General features: G+C 38.9%; 1 protein-coding gene across 2 annotated transcripts in view; it reads left to right on the top strand.

Moving 5' to 3' along the window:
* Positions 1 to 20,879, top strand: part of UPP1 (uridine phosphorylase 1) — a 368,003-nt gene that overhangs the window by 66,389 nt on the left and 280,735 nt on the right. For both annotated transcript variants that reach the window (XM_044064893.1, XM_044064894.1), the window contains one exon: positions 13,677 to 13,835. In XM_044064893.1, coding sequence (XP_043920828.1) covers positions 13,677 to 13,835 — 159 coding nt within the window. The remainder of the gene's footprint in view (positions 1 to 13,676; positions 13,836 to 20,879) is intronic.

Below are 20,879 nucleotides of genomic sequence, written 5' to 3'. Positions count from 1 at the left end.
AATATGTAAGTAGCTCTGAATGCTGGCAATGTGAGTTGTAAACAATAAAAATTATTATCCCTGGTGTACATTGTAGAATATGTATGCATTTCTGTGGATTGGAAACAAAGACATGAGTTTAAGCAAGTGTGCGTGTTCTTGTGTGTGTGTGTGTGTGTGTGTGTGTGTGTGTGTGTGTGTGTGTGTGTGTGTGTGTGTGTGTGTGTGTGTGTGTGTGTGTGTGTGTGTGTGTGTGTGTGTGTGTGTGTGTGTGTGTGTGTGTGTGTGTGTGTGTGACTGTTTATATATATATATATATATATATATATATATATATATATATATATATATCTGTGCACTTTTATTTATTCTAAAAGGCTCCCATGTATCATAAAAAAATAAAAGGACATATGTAAATATCTGATTCAGAGTACAGATAAAAAATTTTTGACTTTGGCAGCATCATCAAATGAGGTATTCATATACTGTCTGGCTGTGATCAGAAATGTATCTGCAATGACAGCACCATCAGGTTTTAGGAATGCTTCTAAATATCTTACTTTATAATAATGCCCGGGATTCATAGATGGTTAACTTATTACATGGCACAAATTAGGATGAGTAGTGGCTTTGAGCAGGTTGTGGATTATTCTGAGACATAGCAGACCTACACAATGGACAAAATAGATTGGTAAGTATGTCTAAAATGATATGGAGATGAAGCATGTACTAATTCAATGAAAGAAACAAAAATGGCTGACTGTTTCAGAAATGTACAAAATTGCAGCACTGTGTGGCACCACATATCTGTTTTGCATACCATTTTCTATGATGTGCAGTAGGGGAACCATTCTAGGTATAGCAGCAGCAGCAACTACAGCAATATGTTTTGGGAGCTGCCATCTTTGTCAGTGGCCACAGTGTTGTATGCCATGACTATCCGTGCACTGTGTAGAGGAACAATCAATGCCTGACATACCCCCAGCTCATAAACCAACACCATCAGCTTGTAGACCAGCCAACTATGAACAGTTTTCGTTTGGGGAACAATACTGTAAGGGTCCTAGCTGAACTGTGTCAACCACAAAGGGAATTGAGGAGGTTTCATGATGTGTCAAGTCCTGTGGACACAAAGGTGTGTATCCTTAACCAGCTGAAATACATGGAGCATCCATTTGCTTACAGGGTACATGTTAGGGATATTACAGGCATCAGACTCTCAAATCCTAAACCATTTTTTATATAATGCTTTAACATGTGGAGAAGCATATTCCGAGGAGCTTGTGGGAGACACCGTTTAGGACTTTTATGACATAGCTCATTTCTCTGAGACCATGGGAGACATTGATTCCCCACATATTTTTCTCAGGGCCTCACCTGATCCAGAGGGCCTGTAGTACATCAACAGGAAGGGCTTTCTTTCCCAGAACTCTGAAGTGTTATGTAATTCCCAGAATATTATTTATAATGTGCTTCTGTGCCACATGGACAGTTCGTATAATTCACACATTTGGCATACATCCAACCTATGCCAGCAGTCTGTAAAAGGATTGGCCACAGGATCAGTTTTACACACACACACACACACACACACACACACACACACATTGTACAGTCAGGGTCCAGGCCACAAACAGTATGTTGTAGTTTGCAGATAATTTGCCCTAGAACATTGAATAATGACCATGATGTGCAACTTCCAGAATATGCAACAAATGGCATAAAAGACAGCCCATGTGAAATGAGAAATGTAGTTAATTAAGATGTATTCACAGTCAGAGTGGAAATTTTCAACAGCAAAGTCAGAGCTGACACAGACGTGATTGCCATGCATTGCAACACTAGTAAAAAGGTGGTGTCTGGTCCACAGCTGTGGGCCGTAATGCAAATAATACAGAATAAGATGATGCATGCAGAATGACACCCAGACTGTGCACATCAGTGCAAGTACTGGCTATACTACGAGTCATACATCACAATACCCCCACAGGTTAGGAGTTGATCAGGGCATAGTCATCACTTCCACAGGTGGAGAGACACAGAGACAGGTGAATGCAACACTTCAATATGGGATAGGGTCTTGGGAGGTGAACATACTAGCTGTGTTCTCTGGAAGCTTGTGGAGAGTCAGGGATCACATCCCCATTAGTGGGGTAGAGCTGCTATGATGTGACACTTGGTGGTGCCCACTGTGTTGACTTATGGTTTTGGATCTCATTGGGGTCCTTGGCAGGGAATGGGTATAATTACCAGAACATGTGCATGCCCCCCTGGCTAGGCATCCTGTATGTTAAGCCTGATGAGCTGTATTGCTGGGCAATGCCCATAAGTGTGTGTAGGCATCCATGTACTTACAAATAAGAGGGAAGGAGTAGAACTACAGGACCATACATATATGTTGAGGAGTTTCACTGCCCATGACCTGGATGATATCCACAACCAGAAGTGGCCAGTTGTGTGCCTATGGACAACAGCGATGCTGTCTCACCAGCGATCTGTGTAATCTAACCTGGTATGGTTTGTAACTGACCACCTTACATCCAGACCCTCCTACAACCATGGACAACATGGGCTGTAAAGGCAAACTAGATGGCAGTTGCAGTTTTTCTCATGGAGGTACCTGTGGAGGCAATATTTGCTACAAATGACATCCATAGCATTTGTATGCTTACTGTTCTTATGAATTCCATTTCACAGTGCATTTGGTGCATGTCTTTCTACAAGTTGCACAGCACATGCATAATCACTACAAAGCTGCTGCTAACAGCTGCCTGCACCGGGATCACTGACCTGCACATATAGTGGTTAATTAGAAGTATTGTAGCCATATCAGGGACAGCTGTGGATTATGCTGTTACCACCCGTCATCAGTTCACCATGATGGGTATGTCAACTTCCTTGGCACTATGTAGAGAAGATACTGTGTGGGATTGGTACACAGATGGAGCTCATGAGGTACTGAAAGGTACAAGATGTCTGTCATGCACTAGTGAGGATGTGTATTCAGTCATTTTCTACAGGGGCTTCTGTAATGTTGGATGTAGTTGACTGCACACCACGTAGCGTTGCAGACAGTTCATCTGTTTTACTGGACCATATCACTTGCATGTTGTTATCATTTTCAGCCACACATGTCCTGCTGATATCAGCCCTATGTTATGCTATTTTACTAGAGTGTCCAACAGTGGAATCTCTATGAAAGCCATGATGACACACCCATGATGACACAGTCAGCCCACACATGTATGCCTCTGTAAATGGCTGTGTCATGTATACTCATACACCTGAATATACTGCTACAGTGTATGTTAAGTTGTAGACTGTATGTTTCTGGAAGGACAAATGTGTAGGTGAGCCTTGGTCAATCTTTCAGTACAGGGATGGCCTTCACCTTTCCCACCAAGGCTTTTGTATATTGGCTAACTCTTTATCCACTCCTATAATGCTTTCTTTAGGTGTCAGTCTACTAAATCTTCCAGTGTGTAACAAAACAGAATTTGGAAAACATAAGGATATTGCTGTTCAACACCAGGAGCATTGACAAAAATCTTTACTCCCTACATGCACTGCTTACCCAGGAAAACATTAACATATGCGTCATCACAGAGACCTGGATCAAGACCATCAGTGTCCGTCAGTGCAGGGTTTCATTGTCTACTACATATTCAGGCCCACTGCATTAGACGAAGGAATAAAATGAGTATCTCCATATTCTTAAAAAGAAAAAAATCACCTTCAGACATGTTAGACAGGTTAATGACCTGGAACCCCTCCATATCCAACTTACTACTGGCTAAACCCCTGATCATGTCATAGCTAACTGTAGGACCCCTTCTAAGAGATCCACAGCCAATACCTTCTTCATGATCTGTATGCAGACCCAATGCATTAACTCAAACACCATTCTCTTTGGAGACTTCAACTACCTCTTCATAAGCTGGGAGATGTATACATTCTCTAATATTTATACCCAGACATTTCTGAACTTCATCAATACTAACTGCCTAGACAAGTTAGTCCACACCAAAATCAGGCATGGTAAAATCCTATACTTCACCCTCACCAGTAAGAGGCAGCTTAGCTCCCCACCAATTGTAACTTCCTCCCCAGTCAAATTGGGCCATAAATTCATCATATTCACTTTAAGACCAAAACCAGAAGCAGCTTCCAGTACTTTGGTATTTAAGATTATGTCAAGGCTAATCTACTAAAAATGAGTGGCAACCTGGCTAAATTCAAAAGCCCATTGTATCGTGACTACCCCACTGTTTATGCAGAATCCTTTACTACCAAATTCTATGCACATATAAATAGCTGCATAGACATAGCTGCCCCCAAGAAGTATATACAAAAACAAATTTAAAACTAAACCCCTATGCTGCAATCTTAATATAAACAGGCTCAATAATAAAAGAAAAAAAATTCATTGCACACAGAAATAAATTTAAATCTCATGATGTCAGTGATGATCTTACCAAGCTTAGCAAGCAATTCCTGATCTTGTTCAAATCAACCAAAGCCAGTTAAGAGGTAAAATAGCCACCCAGGCAAAGGATAACCACAAAGCCTTATTTAACAATGTTAAAAATCTCAGAACCATGCCTAGCACTGTGCAGAGCTGGTAGCAGAGGATATCACATACTTGAACCCAGAAGTCATAGATAGCAGAGGATATCACATACTTGAAACCAGAGGTCATAGCCAATCTACTAGCAGACAAATCTAATCAAATGGCACCCCCTCTCCCTCCTATATTCTCAGGTCACATACGTGCATCTACATCCTCCCTCAAATCCCCCAAGAACAAGTCCCAAATCGGGGGCTTGGTCATTTTTGGTGACAATAGATTGGACAAGATAGTAGGGGTGTGACGAATACTAACTTATTGACTGGTGTCTTCACACACACAGTGACTGCACTAGTTTTGGAGGCTTGTTCAATTAAAAGCCAGGATATGTTATTTGTTTTTTATTTAAGGTAGTAAATATAATGACTCGTTATCTGAGAAAGTTTCGTAGTACGACATGAAAGAGCTTATGGTGGTAATTTTTAACTTGTGCTTTTTACTGTGTCATTCTTTAATTTTAACTTGTATTCTTATTAAAGGAGTTTGCATTTGTGAACCACGGATCTGTGCCATGTTTTTTTTGTTTTCAGTTTGTTTAGGAGTAGTTTTATATAGGATGTGAGCACAGGTTTGAAGGTAAAAGTGGATGTTGTGATAAGTGGCTGTTGAACAGGATTATGATAAGATGTTGGGGAAGGCAGACGGTAAATGTTGGAGGTGTGAAGGGGAAGGAGATAATTGGGAACATATTTTCTGGGAATAAAGTGAGTTGTCAGACTTTAAGGATTCCCTGTGGGATGCACTGTTGGAGATACTGGGTGGATAGATTGGTCTATCAAGGGAGATGATTTTTCTGAGCTATTATACAGAATTGGAATTGCTTAGACATAGTAAGGCCTTGCTGTGTCTAATAATGATGGCTGCCAAAAAAGCAATTACTAGAAAATGGAAATGAAAATCTAAACCAACTATACTGGAAGCAGTGAAAGGAAATGAGACCTTTAGAAAAGGTTAGGAGCAAACTACATAGGAAAAATGGGAATTGTGGGAACAATACATACAAGAGATGAATGATGTCTAAAAGGCAGCAGGCTTACATGAGCTATGTAATGTCTGAGAGAGAAAGATTGGGTAGATTATAAGTGATGTATAATGTTTGCAGGTGTGAGTGTGTCAGTATGGTTTGTGATGTAAAATGCTTGTGACTAGGATTGTGCCGGTGTGGTTTTCTTTCATTTATATAACTGTATGATTGCCTGTGTAGTAAGTGATGGTTTAATAAAGATATTTCTTGTTTACAAAAAGGCAGGAATTAAATAATTTATGTAATACTGCTTAGGTTATATGATATGCAACAATATAAGTATAATGTTTGTTATGTTAATATAGTTTGATTACTTTTATATGAATGTAAATTTTCCCTATGTCACAAGTGATAATTCAATCAAGATGAAAAAAAAAGATGTTGGGGAATCTTTATTTAGAGATGCTATATTATCCATGAAATAAGTGCTGAACTTTATTGCGGTTTCAAGTGGTGAGTTATTGGGAAAGGGAATAGGGTTTAATTTTTGGTGCGTATACAGAATTTCTTTAATGGCTGTCCAGAATTTTTAAATCTCTGTTTACTGTTATTTTGAAAGTTATTATAGCATATTTTTTGTCTTTGTTTGTTTGCTTTTAGTACAATTGCGAAGCATTCTGAAGTTTTCAAGATATCGAGGTGTTTTATATTTTTCCCATTCTTTCCATGCTTTTTCTCTATCCTGCATTAGCATTCTACTCTTGTTGGATAGCCAGATTGCACTGTTAATTTAGGATATTCAGGAAAACTGTATTGCATTCATTTACAGAATCATCTAAGGGGAGGACTTTTAGGAAGTTCTATTTAATAGATGATAGAATAGTAATGAACATTTCTGAGTTAAACTTGGAAATGTTGTGGTTTGTTTTATAAACATGCTGGTTAAGTGGATGTAGGAGATGTCTGGTTGTGTAGACTGGGATAGGATCACTGAGACAGTCAGACATTGTACCCGTGGTGGTGTATTTGCTAGGGTCCGACAGTAGGATCCAGTCTAACAGGGAATTTTATTTCTTGCTATCGTGTGTGGGACTGTTAGTTAGTTGCATGAAGCAAATAAGTTCAAGCTTGACACAGGGGTGTTAGTGTTTATGTCCAACCAACTTACATTCACATTGCCTAGTAGTAGTTTTTCTAGTGGAATTGTTATGGATATTCATTGTAGGATATCTTCTGGTATAGCTGTAGTCATCAAGAGGGATGTGAAGGACAGTAATGCATATTTGTTTATAATTCTTTAATTTCAGGAAAGTAATAAGAAGCTCTACTGAACTGAATTTTGGTCTTAGTTTGTTGTTGAGAAATATTAAAGTAATTCCACCACCTTTCCTCTTTATACTGTCATTACACGTGATATTATAGCTGGGAGGTATAATTTCAGAGTCATTTATGGTGGCTTTAAGGCATGTTTCAGTTACAGTTTGAGTATCAGGCATATGTTGGGTTATCCAGGCAAATGAATAAATAGAAATGTAATGGCACATGATGCATACCTGCACTGTGAAGGAAGATGGTGAATGAGTGGATGTGGAAACCAAAGTGAGGGCAGATTTAGTAATACATTCTACTACAGTGATAAAAGTATATTTCTAGCTCTACCTGTATATGTAACTTATCCACATCTGACACTCTAAGGGTATCTGAAAATGTTATTTCTTTAGTTTATACAAGCTAATTTATTTGAGTAAGTCTGACCTTAATAAACTCTCTAGCTGCTTTAATCATATTGCGAGATTTGCCACTGGAGCAGCATACAGAATACACCACTGTCTGAATCTAAAGAATCTAGGGTGGCTAGAATTGCCTATCCAACTTCAGTACAATCAGTTAATAGTAGCACATAAAGTTCTCTACCAACCTGAAAACACACCCGTACATACAAAAATTATCACCCCTTACAGCAACCTCAAGACACTTTGCTCATCCAACAAATTACTAGTCCAAACCCTCAAAAGCAACAACTCATCTGGAGACTCTCTGTATGCCAACTCTGTTGGTAAAATATGGAACTCACTTCCTGCTGTGCTTACTTCAGAACCCATTCTAACCCAATTAAAAAAAAAATCTAAAATGGTACTTTAACAGACAATGGCTATGTCCTTGCTCTAATCTTGACTAACTCTGGCAATATAAACATGTGCTAAAGAGGTCTTTTGGCAACCCCTACATTGCTTCCTAATTGTTACTCTATAACAAATCAAATTTATATATGACAGAATTAATGACTTTTATCCTATGTATTGTATCTGTAACAGTGCTTTAACTTGTTTAATGTAACAGTTTTTCTGTATGTATGTATGGAGCTTTTCTCCCTGAGCCTCCGCTGAAAATGGACAAGTATCTAGTCGGACTATCCCGGTCAACAAATGTAAGATAAAAATAAATAAATAAATAAATAAAAATAATTTACTATTGAGATAGGTCTTCATGATGCAGACTTTCCTGAAGGTCGGTCTTCTCCAGGCATAGATTTAGTAAAAACCGTATCCAGTCTGGATAACTTATTTTGTCCCTTGGAAATGTACAAGGAATTGAGTGGGGATCTACACTCTCTGTAATATTATTCCATTCAGACAAGAGGGCTGGCATAGAATTGTCCCGCTAGGTAACGAGTTTGATAATCTGCAGTACTCTTAATTCCTATAGAAGTTAAAGTTATTTTATGCTTCCTCAGGCAGCAAAAGAGCATGTATATGGTGAAAATTATCTGTTTTTTCAAAGAAAGTACAAAGCATTGTCTTTGAAGTTTCAGTACATATGAACAGAAGGGTTAATTCAGTTATTTTATACATTACTGTTAGCTTTTTCTCTGTAGATTATATGATATATAATGTCTCCCAACATTACTGTTAGCTTCTTCTCTGTCTAGATCCTATGATATATAATGTCTCCCAACACTGACACTTTGTGTCTTTTGGCTTTTTCTGGTTAGGGGTCGCCACAGCGGAACTCCGGTCCGCTAATGATTGGCAGTAGATTTTTACGTGCTGGCTTGCCAGGCCTAACGCACAACCTTCAACGAAGGAACGCCCATTCACGCATGTCGCCACACAGAAGACGCTCTAAGAATCGAACGGGCAACGTCTAACTGTGAGGCGACAACGCTACCGCAGCACCACCACCGCAGACACTAATGTATTAAAAAAAAGAGGAATGCGTTTAAAATAATGGCAGCTGCACAGACCCAGTGATTTCTGCCTTGTTTCTTTGATAGTTAGCATACTGGTGCCATTGTATTGATATTTCTGTATTCTCCATTTCTTTCCCCCCTTTAAGACAGAAAGCAAAGTTGTCTGTGGGCAGTCATACACTGACCAGCTTGTAAAGTGTATTGACCTTTAGGCGTGACCAGTGTCAGTTCTTGAGAATCCATCTGTCTTGTCATGAAATACATCTTTTTGAAGCTGGATTTATGTTACAGGAAAGTAGCACTAAATCTCAATGAAGCAGCTTGCCTTAGAGCCATTAGACTAATCCGGTTACGTAAAGGATTTGCAGAAAGTTTCTACTACATAAGTCAATGTAGACCTTTTGAAGGGCCCATATTTACCCCAGCAATTCATTCTGTATATCTGATAGGGTTCTTGCACCACTGGCATTTCCTCCTTGTATAGTACTTGTGTGAATACTCGTGTGAGACCATGGTGAGAAATATCAGCATGACTACATTCATGGTATGCTAGTACAATTAGGCTACTTAAAATGCCTTCTCATTTCTTCAGTGCTTGCTCACAAACTACACATCAGATTAGCTTGCCTAGCTTCTTCTAAGTTAGGTCTATGGGATGAGTAATCATGTTCTGTAATTAAGGACAGAATTCCTATGTACCCTGCAGTGCCCAGAAATGCCTTCATTTGACATTTGGAGTGTAAGAGTAAGCTGTGTTGAATAGTTTCTACTCAAGTAGGTTGTCGCCTGTTGATGTTACTACCCCCGATGCCCAGGATAACAGACATCTGTCATCCCCATTTGGAACTCCTCAACATTTTATGTCATTTGAGTCTGCCTAGCACCTCATTAAAGTGTCACACATTCTCTTTACATATGTGGCTATAAAAGATAATACCCATGTAGAAATTAGCATATGCACCTGCCCCTGTCAGTATATTAAACTCCAGTTTCTGGAAGGTTCTGGAATGTTTTAGTTTCAGTGGGTAACTTAGTAAACTCATAGTGTCTAGTTAGTGTAACAATGACTGAATTCTCCATTTCTTCTGGGATTGAGGGTTTCTGCTGTTAAATTTTGGTTAAGTAGGGAATTCTTCCAGTGACTCCTTTTTGTTCCAGTGGCAGTGACAACCACACAGAATGTAGGGGGTCCTGGGTTCAATCCCCAAATAGGGGTCAGAGCATTCCTTTCCCATTGAATTGACTTTTTAAGAAATTATCATATGTACAGTATTTGTGAATTTAGATGTCACATCATCCACTGTGTGTGTGGAAGTGCAAGCAAAAGTTCTCACCTCATTTCAGGCATTATCTGTGTACTTCAGAGGCCACTAAGTAGTGCGATGAATTTGTTAAAGCTAAACTTCTTATTCACAGGGGTAGACTTCTGTGTACAGCTGTTTGTGGACATTATTTCTTGGGGCATGGTGCTTGTTTTTAGAGTTGGCATATGACATCAAGAGCACAGTTTTATGCTTGATTGTGAGTGTACAAATCAAGGTATAATAGTCAAAGTGAGGCAAATAAAAGACAAAGGTTTAAGGAGCAGCCAATGACAAATCTTGAAACAGGTATCACTACATATGACTACCTTTGTGACCAGTATATCATTGTGCTATTCTAAATTGCCTTGAGGGAATAGTCAAACACCAATGCTCTTTGAGGTCAGGGAGAGACAGAAAGGACTGATGGTGGTCCAGTCACTGATGGCAGTGTTTTGTTTTATTTCTTACAAAAGGTCATAGCTGTGGGTTTACATATGTTTACAGTGCATTTACTGAAATTAGATAAATAAATCTTCATTGCTAAGTGAATTGCTAATAAACAAAACAAAATGATTTCATATTTATTTATTAAAGCTTATTTAGTAGAGTAGGGCAATGATCCATGAGGACCAATTTTAGACCCAGCCCAGGGATAAACACAGAAAATGTAGCTAAAATGTAAGTTGCAAGAGTATATATATATATATATATATATATATATATGAAACAACAAGCATGCAAAAGATAGCTGAACAGTGTGAAAGTATTTGAAGCTGTGAAGACAAGTATGAGTAATCTAACTACAATTAACAAGTAAGAGTGTAAAGCAGTAGACTGTATAGAATATGTACAAAAATTATGATACATCGGAGAAATTTAGGTACATAAGAAAATCCTTAATTATAGTACACTCAAGAGAGGAGTTTGAAGTTGTTAGGTGACGTGGCTCGTACTGAAGCATTTGTATTTGCTAGGTTTTGAAAGGTAGGCTTCAAGTTGTGACATGAAATGGACTCAAGCTGAAGTTAGAAGAATCGTTTATGTAGTTTGTTAGAAACTGCCAGAGTTTGGGAGCTCTCTTGATAGAGAAGCTGCAGTTAGCACATTGCAGCTTGGCTCTTGGTGCCTGAAGAATAGGTCTTGTTTGAGAGAGAGAGAGAGCTCTAAGGTTGTAGGAGGTAGTGCTGGTTATTAGTTTTGCAGCTATAGGTTTGTATGCATCTAGGTGTAGAAGTTTAAATGTCAGAGAGCGTAGAAGGAGGTCAGCTCATTGTCTCACTGGTGGCCAGTTTACTTTGGAAATGTGATACAGTGGTACTCTGTCTTTTTACTTTTTCCAGATCGTTTGGGTTTCGAATACCATGAAGGGAATGTACCCCATTTGTAAGTCAGGGTATACTTAAAGTTCATGAAATTAGTATTGTTTCAGTCTTTATTGTTAGCCACAAGCGCTCTTTGCAGCACCTGAAATGTACCCAGATTTGACTCCTGCAATTCATCTGGAGCTACATGTATTGCTAGCATATCTACGTATAACAGTAAATTATTTTTTATTAGACCTGTTCTTCCTACTAATATTGGAACATTCTGGGTATCCTTCTTCCACACTGTTGTCATTTCTGCCTGCACATCCTGATATTTTATGATTTTGTGTCTCTATCTTTGTGCATAAGGCGCTGTATTCAGTAGTTGTTTCAGTAATCAATGCTACTTTTGTCTTTTTTTCAAGGACTACTATATCTGGTTTTCCTCACATCTATTTTTTGAATTGCTGGTAGTGAATGAACCCACGTGATGTCCACTTTATCATTCTCTGTGATGCTATGTGGTTAATGTTTCCAATGCTTCTCAGCTGCTTCTATATTCTAGTGTTGCACAATCCTAGATGCAACAATCTTGCCACTTTATTGTCCCTTTTAGTGTACAGGCCCTCTGCCATGAGAGTATCACAACCAGCAACAAGGCGTGTGACTCTTTTAAATTCTTTTTTTACAGAACCTACATTTGTCTGTTACTCCTACATATTAAATGGAGCTTGTAAACCAATGTGTGTGTAGTCCCCTATCCTGTCCTGCCATTATTAACCTTTCATCCTTTGGTTTCAACTCAATTCTTTGTTAACCATTCGTGCATCAAATCCTGATCAGCGTAAGGTTGTTTTAGGAGGTTTCTATACTTGGACCTTTATTTATTCCTTTTCACATTTCTTTCTTTCCCATCTGATCCTTCTTCTTATATTCCTTGTTTTGTCTACTACTGATTTAATTTCCATTTCTGCTTGCTACCTGAATGTTTCCGCTAAATTAAGCTGAGAGGTCATCTTAGACTTCCTCTCCTCATGTAGTAATACTTTCACTGTGTTTGGATCTGACAAGGGCAGCACATTTGTATGCAGTCCAACAATCACAGATCGATACATATAATCAGTTTCAAGGAGGTCCAGAGTGAAGGATTTATAATATTGGTATACATTGATTTTTGTGCACCATTTAATAAGTATGAAGCATTTTTCTTGCTTTTCTGTCTGACTGATCCAGTACTTTTTGGGGGCAGTCAGTCACACCAAAACTGTAAGTTTTGTAACAGGAAACTGTAACAGGAAGAGCAAATTGGTTTATAGCTTGGACTTTATTCCTAGATGTCAGGGCTGTTTTCAGTATTAGTTTTAGTTTTGTGAAGTATTCCTTACTGAGTTTTATTTATATTTATTTGTGTTTTATTGCCAGTCCTTCATTAATTCCCAAATATTTATACACTCCTTCCCGCTCAAGTTCCTTTATATCACCCTTCTGTCTTAGCCAAATATTTTCTTGATACTGCAACTTTTCTGCTTTAAATGTTCCTTTTGCACATTTATCAACACCAAATGTCATTTTTATATCATCTGAGAATATTTTAATCACTTTTGTGCATTTTTCAATGAAATGGCAGGTTTTAGTTGGTAGGGATTGGAGGGATGTCAGGTTTTTGTTGGAGGCTGCTGTAAGTGATGGCATCTGGTAACGGTGATATGTTCTGTGTGCAAATTAGTATTACTTCCCAGAAGTTGTATGACAAAAATCATTTATAAATGCTGCAAAGTGCAACACACCAACAAAAATACGAGGAGTTAATCAGTACCAGTTGGCATAACATCACTGCTCCCCTCTCTGCCTGTCTGCTTGACTCCTCCAGAACCTGGACCAATTTTCAAGTCCTGGTCTCCTGGGTCCCAGGCAGGACTTCATTTCTGTATGTCTCAGAGCCAGGCTCAATTATAGTCTCAAAATTCAGGGGATTGCATTTACAGTCCTTACTTTTATAGCAGGGGCCCAAGTTTGAGATGTTTCACTAATATTTCATTTTATTTTCTCACAAATCATTGTTTATCAAGGTAGAAAACACAATTGTTTAACAAGGTAAAATAGAATACCTTAAAGAAAACTACAATAACATTTACAGGTTAACTTAACATTTCTGAGTTTATATTTGGTATTCACACTAATTAGCAAAATGCTCTTGTCATGCTGTTTTGGTCATTAAAATAAAATGTGTTATGGGCTCTTATGATATGAAGTAATGGTTTATTCTGTAATGATTTTAAAACTCTTTATTTTATCTTCTTCATATTAGTTTGTATGTGTTGGAGGCAGCCCTTCAAGGATGGAGATGTTTACCAAGTACATTGCCAGAGAACTGGGACTGGGAGATGCCACTTCTGACTTCCCTAATATCTGTGCAGGAACAGACCGTTACTGCATGTACAAAGTAGGGCCTGTCCTTTCTGTCAGTGTAAGTATTGCAGTCTGAACAGAAGGTAAACTGGAGTCAAACAGTGACTGTTTGGGAAATATGTTGGATGTCTAAAAATCATTATTGTGTCATATCTTGTAGCCACTGTACCAGTAAGTTACTGAAGAGTCAAAGAAGTTATTTATGGTGACAGAAATTTGTACTTTTATAAGAAGTGCAGTGACCCACCAGAGCAGTTTATGGGTGTTTTCGGATTCTTTTCAACAAAGGAGTAGAAGCAGTGGGATTTGTTTTGTGCAGAGCTAAAAAGATTTTTATGTGTATGTCATTCATGTACACATACTTCAGAATATTTTTTTTCAACCTAGTCAGCTAAGGGGTTCTGCCCAGCATGGGCATTATTGACGGCCACCACTGATTTATTTTTCCTTTATTGCTATATATGCAGTATGAACATTCATATTGCTGGCTGTTCCCAGTGCTTATTTGGAGGATTTGAATAGACTATACTTTGCATGCCTCATGCCTGCCTGTCAAACATGCTATTATTCCTAATTTGGGCATGGGACCTTTAGGAGGTACCTAAAGTATCAGCTTCTAGATGGGTCTTTTTAAGTTCAAATCATGGAACAGTCTTTACTTGTAATAAATAATTTTATTTGGAAGTAGTCAGTCTTTGCCATATCAGCATTTGATCCTTCTTTTCCTATATTTTTATATTTTAGTGCTTATTTTATGTCTTGTTTTGTCCATTTTTTAAAAAAGTCTTAGACGTAAGTATTTGAATATGCTAAATAAATAAATACGCAGATACATGTTCATGCATACATCTCCTGGCTGAGGTCTTCATTAAACCACTGGTCAGATAGCAGGTGCAGGGCACTTGTATAAGTCAAGGGAGCAAGAAAATTCCAGGGAACCACAGGACTCTTAGCCTAACAGCAGTGGCAGGAAAAGTCATGGACAGAATGTTGAGGGAAAGGCTTGTTGGTTTTCTAGAGGACATCAACCTAAATAGGTACATGGCCAAAATAAGCTTCCCCTTGTACACGATCCAGTTGTATGAGTAGACAGCATGAGAACTTGGCAGGAGAGTGCCGGTAGCCATGCACAAATGTGGCTAAGTATTAGGCTAGCTCCCCTTGTTGGCCATTTTTAGCTTAGTCAATTTTTTTTTAAAGTTGTGGAACATTTCAAAGAAGAGGTGACTCCTTTGTCCCATGACATACTTAGACATTGTAAAACCAAGTTACTTTTTGGGGGTTGAAGGATAGGACTGCTTCTGTTGCTCACAGGCCCATGGTCCCAAGTACTGTTCCAAGGATGAGTCCATTGACCTTGAGGATCAAGCCCATGTCTGATGAAACCAAAGGTAAGGATGAAGATAATGAGAGAAAGATAGAAAGCACTGATTGTCCTCGTAGCTAAGTCAAGTGTAGTATATCATCTTCATTGTATCTTCATTATGTCTTCATTTTTATGTGCCCAGATTGTGCCGAAAGTTTTCATTCCAGCACTAATCCATTGAATAAATATACACATATACAAGCTTTAGAGAAAATTCTAGTCCCATTTTTTTATTTTGTTTTTTTTTCTTGCTCTGTATCTACATGAGCAATACTCAGTAATAAAATTTGAAGCTTTTTAGCAATTTTTAGCAACTGCACAACTGAAACTTCAGAACTTACCTCTGTACTTCTGAAGCTTGAGATCATATATCTGGTGTGCATTTCAGACAGCTCAATTTTATACCATATAGAATACTTATTAAAATATTACTTATTTTTTAACATTCTTGATCTATTGCACTATAATAAAATGGTGTTGTGGCCTTGGGTAATGGTAGAGTTTATTTAAATCCTCACTCCTCGTAGTATAAAGTTATCAAATAAATAATTTACAGGGAGCACTGGAGGTAGGTGATGGGTTGTAACTACCACACAAGTTGTCCCATTAGTGTGCAGGATATCATGAGGAAGGTGTAGTGGTTCACATAACTCTCAATTTCCAGGAGTTCAAGTGGACATGTGTGTGTGTGTGTGTGTGTGTGTGTTACCTTTATGTTATTTTTTTGTTGGATTTAATTTACCAAGTGCAATTTGGGCTAACTTTGTTACACTGGGGAAATGTATTCTAGCTTGTCGAATTCAGTGAATTCTGCATGCTCCGTAGTTTGGGATTCACTGAGCTCCATTGTATCCAGGCTGCAGATGATTCTTTTCAGCATCCCTCTTCTAATTATATCCATGAACAACCTGACAGTTTAACTAAAGCTGCATCCTTATCCTATTTGGAATGAGAATTAAGTGCAACTACATATTAAGCAAACTTTTTGTAATTCAGTGTAAGAAATTAAATTACCTATTCATCTTCCACAGTTATTTAGTTCTGCTTGTCACTTCCCACTGGACTGTTTCATACTGAAGTCCTATATTTCTAAATGTGAGCCATTGCAAGCTATAATGAAGTACATTTTCTCAGGAAGTTCATTTTCTACATCTAAGTTCCTATTCGGTCACCTTCTATCTCCTCCGTTTGTTCTTCTCCGGTTGGTGTTGTTCCTGATCTTTTAGTATATTTTTCTCTGATTCACTGTAACAGGGGAAAAGACACGTTTTTCTGGTGCAAGAAATGAGATAAGAAAAGAAAAGCAATCAGCACTGTAAAAATCACTGAGAAAGTCCCTTGTCTGTGGCACTTGAATATTTTTTCTTTTTCAGTTTTCTTACAAGGCAGGATAAAAAAATTAAGAACTTGCAACACTTCATATATTTGCAAGGAGGCCATGAGCTTGGTCCTTTGAAATGTGTTTTCTCTTGTCATTAAGCTGTCTGTTGCCATGGTTCTGTTCTGGACTTGGCTAAAGCTTTCGACACAATACCCCACTCAGGCATCATAGACAAGCTCAACGGCTTAAATGTAAATCCATATGTCACAAGATGGGTTGCAAACTGGCTAAAGGATAGAACCCATAAAGTCAAAATCGCTGGAGCCATGTCAGACTCAAAGCCAGTCACAAGTGGTGTCCCACAGGGCTCTGTCCTGGGACCCCTCTTGTTTGGCATTTATTTCTTTCTCAGATGTGAAAGCAAACATGGGAGGGTTGTGGCTGACAAAGTTCGCAGATGACTGCAAACTAGGCGCCATAGTCGATACACCAGCTGACACATACATCCTACAGAAAGGCCTCACTGAAACGGACAACTGGTGCCGGAGTCATGGCCTTAAACTAAATGCCAAAAAATGTATAGTCATCCCCTTTGGGAAAAACAAAGTACCCACAAATGATCACATAGACAGTAACCCACTGACTACGGAAAAAGTAATCAGAGACCTGGGGACCTAAGTCGATAGTGACCTCTCATTTGACACCCACGTTGCCAAAGTGGTTAGAAAGACTTTCTACCTTGCCCACCTTATCATGAAGGGATTCACATCCAGATCAAAGGAGGTCATTGTACCCCTATACTCCTCCCTTATCAGGCCCATGATTGAGTACAATGCCCCATTTGGTATGTACCTCACCCGGCACTTGCAACAGCTAGAGAGACCCCAAAAGTACCTCACCAAGAGGATCAAGGGTCTCCAACATATGTCATATGCTGCCAGACTAAAGAAACTCCAGTTCTATTCAGGAGCATACCGCCTGCTCAGAGGTGATCTGTGCCTGACGTACAAGGCCATGTCCAATCAGGAATTGATGGACATGCTCCACCTCAAAAAATCCAAATCCATCAGAACCACGAGAGCTAAAGATTTAAACCTCAGCACAAATATGAATAGGACATGCTGGAGGGACATATTCCTAACTCAGATGCTTCCCTTACTCTGGAACAGAATCCTTTAGGCAGAGCCCCTCACTGACTCTCTTCAAGAGAAATCTTGACGAGTGGATGGGAGATCGTAGGTTTACCCCAGGGGTCATCTCTGTGTCACTACTAGACAGAGGCACAGTAAACTAATTCTATTATGTAAGGGGGTCTTCACTGTGTCACTACTAGACAGAGGCACAGTATTCTAAATCTATTCCGTACACTTTTGTACCATTACATGGGGTGGCGAAAGCCACATCACTATGGCTAAGCTTATAAATGCCCCAGGGCAGATAGCCTAGTACTAAACTATGAAACTATGAAACTATGTTAAGGTCATCCTGATGAATGGAGATATGGATCAATGTCATATTCTGAAACAATCCTTAGTGTACTTGGATATAAATGGAAGCATGGATCAGTCTCATTTGTTGAACAATCCTTTTTGGCTCTGCTGAGCTTTAAGCATGATTTGTATGTGTGCGTTTCATTTATTTTTGCTTTTCTGCCCTTAGGTCTTTTGGCAATGAATGTTAGCTTGTCAGGAATAGCTCTCCGTGTGTTCTAATGATATTCATAGCAGCCTTTTCAGCAAGACAGCATCCAGGATTGAACACTTCTTTACTCCTCATTGCTCTAATTTACTGTCAGTATTCCTTAAAGTAAAGCCACATACTTTGCTGCCCATTTCTGTTCTGAATGCTGCTTGTGTTTCATGTTTTTCATTTATTAAATACTTCTAGATTACCCTTCCCCTCTGTTTAATACCTGGATGTAAATGACTCTTTGCTAGCTTACTTGACTTTTAAAGTAAGTATTTCTATAAAGTTACTTTTGACTCATACCAAGTTTAATTTAGGTAATTTATTTTTGCTATGCAAATCAAAGATGATGTAGTAATTCCTCCTAGACTTTTTGAGTAGTATTGCAGTCTCATCAGAAGGTTAGACTAGCTCATTTACATTACATTAGCTTTACAGCAGACATTATTACAATACATTGCACTTCATTGGCTCTGTGGTAGAAGGGAGAGTAAACCCATAGAGCCTGCCATTTTTGATATCTTTAACATTCTGTTCCTGTTCCTTCCTTCCCCTTCCCCTTTTTTCCCTGTCCCGTGCACAGTTGAGTGACTCTCTGGATTCCGTCTCCTGTAGCCATTCCTGTTGGGTGGGTCCATACCTCTCTGTGTGAAAAAAGTCCTTTTGGAACTTTGGAAAGTAGTTAGCCTGTTCAGTCTGTTGCCTGTGCCCCTCATTTCTCCTCATCTGTCTTTCTTGTCCAGAATGACCCCTTTACATCTCAGTGACATTGTCTTGCAGACTAGCATCATACCTATTGTTTTGGTTTCAAGTGAGAAGAGCTCTATTTCCACCAGCCTTTGCTGATGGTGCTTCCCCTCCAGCCTGTGGATCCTTCTTGTAGCTTTCCTCTGAATTGTTTCCAGCAGCTTGATGTCTTTTTCCTTATATGGCCTGCTGAACTGCACATAAATCTCATGTGTGGTCTGACCAAGGCCATGTAGAATGTAAGCATTAATTATTTTCTTCTGGAATCCATTTGACTGAGATTACCTGCCAACATTATGTTTGCTGCAACCATTACCCTTTCATTCTGCTCCCAGGGTTGTTTGCAGTTGTGATGATCACCCCCCCCCCCGATCCTTTCCCTGCTTTGTTACCATCAGTTACACTCCTCCCAATTGAAATTTCATAGCTGGGTTGTTGTAGGCTAATTGCAGGAGTTTAACCTCAAATTCTGCCTTCCTCCAGCATGTTCTTCTTTTCCAAATCCTTTACTAGACTCTTCCCTCAATTTGTGCACCTACTTTTGTATCATCAGCAAAGAGGTTGATCTTGTTCTCTAGTTTCTCAGCTATTTGTATGGCAAACAGATTTAAGAGTAGTGGATCCAGGACAGTCCCTTGAGGTGCTCCACTAGTTACTTTCCCATTTCATTACATTGTCCCTATACCACAAATCTCTGTATCCTACATTCAGTTATGCATCTGATTTGCTCCTCAAGCTTGGTTCTACCTTTAATCAATACCAGGTTTTCCTGTTAACTTTCTGTGGTGGATGGGTTCAGAGGCCTATTGTCTATAGGCACTCCCCTGTCAAGTTCACTTGTAACACATTCATAAATTATAAAACCAAACGACAAAACGGCAATATATTCATAAATTGTCTGAGTACTCCCCTGTGGTTAACCCTGTTCTTTTCATTAGTAGTTTCAGACATAGCAGGGCACACCACCAATTTAAGCAAACAGATAGCCTTATTCAAAAGAACATACTAGCTGAAGTGAAACAATGTTACAACTTCAGCATCTCTCACCCAATTGACTTTAGCTTAGAGATGCAATATGTTGTGGGGTATGTACAGTCTTAGAAGGGCAAAACTGTATATTAGTCTTAAAATGGCAATTATTTAACACAAACACTTATTAGCCTTATTTTACTTATCATCAAATCAGTCTAGATCACTTTTGACTGACAGCTCCCTGTGGTATTCAACACATGTTGATTCCTGACCTGTAGATTGTAGTTCTTTAAAAATGCTTCCAACCTCAGGATTCTGTCCTTCACTGTCCCTGCCACTGTTGTTAAGCTAACAGGCCTGTAGCTCCCCACATGTTTTTTTTGCCTCACATTATAGAGGGACACTGCAGCTGTTTTGTAGTCCTCTGGGACTTCTTCACTAGCCAGTGATCAGTTAAAGATCTCCATCGGGATGTCACCCAACACACTGGATACATTTCTAAGGACTTTAGGAGGCAGCCTATGTACTACTTGTTCTGAATCCTCTCAAAGAACAGCAAATACCTTCTGAACCTCCTTCCTGTTATGGTGTCTGCCCATTGATCTCTTCATTTTGCCCTGACTCTGCCAGCAAAAAAAAAAAACAAAAAAAGAATTCCTTTATGAAGACTGAAACAAAGTACTCATTCAGTATCTCTGCTTTTTTCCAGTCTTTTTGGATTTTCCTTTCATTTTTTCACAGTCTGGTCAGTTCTTTTCCTCCCCTCTCTCTTTCAACTTTGTATGTAAAAAACTCTTGCTTCCCTTCTTGCATCTGCTTCCTTACTTTCAACTTTAGCCTTTGGTGCCTTCACCATCTTTGTTGACTTTTGCTGTTGTCCTTCTACTGTGCCTCTTTCACCTCCCCAGCCCCTCCTATCCACCTCTTGTAGTCTCTGTCTTTTGCCATAATTGCTAGTTAATTATTTCTTTTAGGCTCAATGGCCTTCTTCCCTTTTTTGCCTTCTGCAT

Source organism: Protopterus annectens, chromosome 3.part0 (genome assembly GCF_019279795.1).
Source record: "Protopterus annectens isolate FY-2018-M chromosome 3.part0, PAN1.0, whole genome shotgun sequence".
Taxonomy (NCBI): Eukaryota; Metazoa; Chordata; order Ceratodontiformes; family Protopteridae; genus Protopterus; species Protopterus annectens.
This window is presented reverse-complemented; position numbering and strand designations above follow the sequence as displayed.